The sequence below is a fragment of the Malus domestica genome, chromosome 05 (assembly GCF_042453785.1).
Source record: "Malus domestica chromosome 05, GDT2T_hap1".
NCBI lineage: Eukaryota > Viridiplantae > Streptophyta > Magnoliopsida > Rosales > Rosaceae > Malus > Malus domestica.
This window is the reverse complement of record NC_091665.1, coordinates 4727059-4732194: the sequence shown is the minus strand read 5'-3', so window position 1 is coordinate 4732194 and position 5136 is coordinate 4727059. Positions and strand designations below refer to the sequence as shown.

The window sequence follows — 5136 nt, the reverse complement described above, 5'->3', positions numbered from 1 at the left end:
CCGGCAGATTCCGTTTAAATACCCAGAACAAGATTCTTCTCTCCCGCCGTCTGCGTCCACGGCCGACAACCCATTTGACATCTCTCTACCTGCGTCTCGCTGTGGCGGTTCTTTGCCCAACATGACTACTCCCTACTCTCCTGACCGCTACTACTTTTCCAAGACTCATTCCCATTCCCCGCCGCACAGCCTCCGCCGCTCCGTCTCGAATCTCAACCACTCTCCGGCCAAGACCTCGTCCCGCTCCTCCACCTCCTCCCAAGATTTCCACTTCTCCACCAACTTGGACACCCCGGATTCTAAGGTATTGCTAAGTAATTTAATTAATTTATGGTGTAGTTTTTTGAAAAAAACTTTCGTTTTGAATTGAGTGGTTGATTTCATGCTTTAATCTACGAAAGGTGAATTATATATCTGCTTTTGGATTGTATGAAATGAGAAAATTGTTAATTTGCGTGAAGTTCGATTCTTTCTCCTTTTTCGATTGTTTTTGAAGTTGGTTTTTGGGCAAAATGATTGCAGGGGCTGAGCAGGATGAAGGACCGCTTGAGAAACCCGAATCGCATCCAGCCAGCACCGGTCGTCCCTGACAGAGCCACTTCAAACCCTACTTTTCTGCTCTCCCTTCTGGCCCTGTACATGACGTTAAGCATGTATCCATAGAACATGAAGAGGGTTGATTTAGATGGGACTCTGGTTGAAGCATGTTCGGGAATTTTAATTTCCGTAGGAATGGAGGCTACATTCTACGTTTTAATAAACTGGGTTGCTGATCAACAGTATCCGCTTCTTTCGTGGCTGGCCCTGATAATCGGAAAGATCCTGTTTTGGATTTCTCAGTACAGAAATTTACCGTTCATGGTTTTTTATCCAACTGTTTTCGTCTTGAATGCATTGCTTTTGGGATCGCTAGCTATAAAGGTAACCTGGAACGTCGGCTGGGGCGTTGCTTATCAATTTCTGCTAGATAATCTCGGTATTCTGAACCTGTTCTGAGTGTGGAGAAGAAGGCGGATTGCTTGGTCATTCACTTTAGGTGTCATCGTGATAAACCCTGATTGGTGTCAGTTTTACAAATCATCTGGTTTTTCCTTTTACTTCTTTTCATTGTAATGAAGTATATGTTGAATATGGTGATAAAGAAGTAAAAGGAAAAACCAGATGATTTGTAAAACTGACACCAATTAGGGTTTATCACGGTGACACCTAAAGTGAATGACCAAGCAATCCGCCTTCTTCTCCACACTCAGAACAGGTTCAGAATACCGAGATTATCTAGCAGAAATTGATAAGCAACGCCCCAGCCGACGTTCCAGGTTACCTTTATAGCTAGCGATCCCAAAAGCAATGCATTCAAGACGAAAATAGTTGGATAAAAAACCATGAACGGTAAATTTCTGTACTGAGAAATCCAAAACAGGATCTTTCCGATTATCAGGGCCAGCCACGAAAGAAGCGGATACTGTTGATCAGCAACCCAGTTTATTAAAACGTAGAATGTAGCCTCCATTCCTACGGAAATTAAAATTCCCGAACATGCTTCAACCAGAGTCCCATCTAAATCAACCCTCTTCATGTTCTGTGGATACATGCTTAACGTCATGTACAGGGCCAGAAGGGAGAGCAGAAAAGTAGGGTTTGAAGTGGCTCTGTCAGGGACGACCGGTGCTGCTCTGGCAGGGACGACCGGTGCTGCTCCGGCAGGGACGACCGGTGCTGGCAGGATGCGATTCGGGTTTCTCAAGCGGTCATTCATCCTGCTCAGCCCCTGCAATCATTTTGCCCAAAAACCAACTTCAAAAACAATCGAAAAAGGAGAAAGAATCGAACTTCACGCAAATTAACAGTTTTCTCATTTCATACAATCCAAAAGCAGATATATAATTCACCTTTCGCAGATTAAAGCATGAAATCAACCACTCAATTCAAAACGAAAGTTTTTTCAAAAAACTACACCATAAATTAATTAAATTACTTAGCAATACCTTAGAATCCGGGGTGTCCAAGTTGGTGGAGAAGTGGAAATCTTGGGAGGAGGTGGAGGAGCGGGACGAGGTCTTGGCCGGAGAGTGGTTGAGATTCGAGACGGAGCGGCGGAGGCTGTGCGGCGAGGAATGGGAAGGAGTCTTGGAAAAGTAGTAGCGGTCAGGAGAGTAGGGAGTAGTCATGTTGGGCAAAGAACCGCCACAGCGAGACGCAGGTAGAGAGATGTCAAATGGGTTGTCGGCCGTGGACGCAGACGGCGGGAGAGAAGAATCTTGTTCTGGGTATTTAAACGGAATCTGCCGGGGGTGGTGGTGGTTCATCCTGCTCAGCCCCTGGAATTATTTTGCCCAAAAACCAAGTTAAAAAACAATCGAAACAGAGATAAAAAGTATCTAAATTCACGCAAATTAACAATTTTCCCATTTCATAGAATCCAAAAGCAGATATATAATTCACCTTTCGCAGATTAAAGCGTGAAACAACCACACCCTTCATCAATCCAAAACCAGGGAAAGAAATGTGTTTTCAAAACATGATAGCATAAATTAATCAAATTACCTTAGAATAGGGGATCTCCAAGTCGGTGGAGAAGTGTAAGTCGCAGGTGGAGGAGCGGGACGAGGTCTTGGCCGGAGAGTGGTTGAGATCAGAGACGGAGCGGCGGAGAGTTGGCGGTGGAGGAAGAGGAGGCAGGACCCGTGCCGGGGAATGGGACGGACTCTTGGGAAAATGGTGGCGGTGAGGAGAGTTGGGAAGAGTCATATTGGGCAAAGAACCGCCACAGCGAGAGGCAGGAACAGAGTTTTCCAACGGGTTATTGGTGCTGGACGCAGACGGAGGGAGAGAAAATTCTTGTTCCCGACTGTTCGATGCAAGCTGCTGGGGGTGGTGGTGGTGGTTCATGGTGGGCGGCGGAGAAATTGGGTCTTGGGATTTCTACAATTCGTTTCTTGGTAGCTGTTTGGGAAAAAGGGGAGAGAGTAGTTGGTAGTTATAAACGGTGAAAAGCGGTTTGCAACGGATTAACAACAGCAACACTGATCGAGAAAGCCGTTACATTTTGGCGACCGACTAAGAACCCAGGGATTTTGCAACAAGAACCGTCTCATTTATAGAATAATTAAAGAAATGGAAGAGTTTTAGCAACAGGCTAGTCCAGCTCAGTTGATTGAGCGCAACGTTCTTTACCTTGTCTTCGTGGGTTCGAGCCTCAGTGGGCGATCTGTTGTTTTTTTTTTTAATCCTAACAAATTACACGTACTTCTTCTACCCTATTAAGTAGAAGAACGAGATATTCTCAAACACAACTCATAAAGTTTACATTTTTATAATTAAGTAGCAAGTAAAGTTACAAACTTGTAGAAATACGAGAAAAAGTGAAAATTTAGATGTACGAGATATTCTCAAACACAACCATGTCCCAAAAAAAAAAAAAAACTATGAAGCTTTTACTACCTCATGGCTTTCTTGTTCTTCATCTACATTTTCTGCCTTCCATTTGCAGTCTTGAGTTTTCATTTCTCAAAATCATATGACCACATTTCTTCAGTTTGCCGAATTTGTTGTGGCACTTTAGCAGTAACTTCACCTGAGATCTATTTGTTCTCTTCGACAATCTTTGTATGAGATGTCTCAAGTTCAACACCCATAAATTCAATGTAGTTTACCATCCTAATTGGTTTTGTTGTCGGACTATGAATTTGCGTCATTGATCAAGTTGATTTTTGTGTCTCGACCATCTTGTACTTGATATACTTTTTTTGTCATCTTTTGACGTGCATCGTATATTGACGTTGTGAACCATGCAGAAGAGGAGAGACTAAGGAGAGAAGCAGCTAAATGGAAGGCAAAATTAGGCGAGATTACGGAAAGGCAGAGGCAAAGAGAGAGGGAACTGGAAGAATTAGAAAGCTGAGTGCAGAGGCTCTTTCAAGGATGAGAAGACCAAATGTGACTGCAGCTGCTGCTGCTTCACCATCTTTTACTAGAGAGTGTGCCTAGGCTTTAGCAATGGGCCGGGAACTAAAGGCTCCTTCTAGAACTGTATGCTTGACTAAGCAGGGACTGTTCTGAGGAAGCTGATTTAATTAGCTAACCTAAGCTACTTAGACGAGTTGTTGTAAGCCGTCATCTCTGCTTTTAATTTCTTTCTTTCCCTGAAGTGTTGTCTCACGGAATGTTCTGATTGTAATGTTGGAAATTCAGACTTTGAGATATCCTACTCTTTGTTTAGTGTGGGAGAATCGGAGCGGGTGGTTTTTTAAGGACGAATTTTGTAGCATGCCTTGAAATTTGGTTTTGCATAATAGAGATGCCTCTCCCTTGCTTGGGATGAAGCCATACATTGCCATAACCAGTTCAGGTTACCAGAAAATTCTTTCAGTCTAGGATTTAGGGTTGGGATGAAGGCAAAAATAACCAGCAAGATAAGCACAACACCAAAAGTCGAAGGTGGACGAGTTTCAAAATAGGTAATTTCAAGCTCAATGTCGAGTCTAAGAGTAACTACGACATCTGTCTTTTGGTGTCGACATAGGTATTCCTGTTGAGAAGCGAGCTACTCATCGAAATGGCGACCAACATGAGACTTCTCTCAACCTAGCTGCTTCGACCCGAAGCAAGAAGAGTGGAGGAAGGCACCTTCTTACAGAAAGAGTGGAATGATCGAAAGCCGTATTTCGCGACTGTCAAGACTTCCTAAAGCAACGTCGAGACAATCCCATTCATGTAAGCTCGAAGATCAATGACCCAAGGGTCTCTAAAAGACTCGGTCCCCTCCCATGTCCCAGGCCGGATACCAATTTGGGGAAGGGGCAACAAGTCCTAGAGAAACACGAATGTATAGGGGACTCAGAGATGTTCCGACAGACATACCTTGGAAGTCAGTACGGCGAGTCCAGGGAAAATCACATGCTCTTGATCAAACCTTCCTACTTCCAAGAGAAGATGGAGATTTACGAAAGAAAGCTCCAGTGGTACATGACTCCACTCAGGACCCTTTTGTCCTACAACTCCTTAAGGAAGTAAACAAGTTGAAGGCCGAACGACAAGATGAGATACCTAATTGGAACCAACCTAGGCCTGACCCTCTTACAAAGAGGATCCTCGACACCTCCTCCAAGGAAAGACAAAGCAGAAGCTTGGCTTGCA

General features: G+C 44.1%; 1 protein-coding gene across 2 annotated transcripts; it reads right to left on the bottom strand.

The window, feature by feature from the left end:
• Nucleotides 1-1144: 1144 nt before the first annotated feature.
• On the bottom strand, nt 1145-2530 carry LOC139196347 (uncharacterized). Of its 2 annotated transcripts, none has more exons than XM_070822140.1 (3): nt 2443-2530; nt 1986-2318; nt 1145-1579 (listed from the first exon to the last, which is right to left on the bottom strand). In XM_070822140.1, the coding sequence occupies exons 1-3, from the start codon at nt 2479-2481 to the stop codon at nt 1247-1249; spliced, it is 705 nt and encodes a 234-aa protein (XP_070678241.1). In that variant the 5' UTR covers nt 2482-2530; the 3' UTR covers nt 1145-1246. The 2 variants fall into 2 exon arrangements, with proteins under 2 accessions (XP_070678241.1, XP_070678242.1); XM_070822141.1 differs by lacking the exon at nt 1145-1579 and adding an exon at nt 1753-1794.
• Between the last annotated feature and the right edge of the window lie 2606 nt (nt 2531-5136).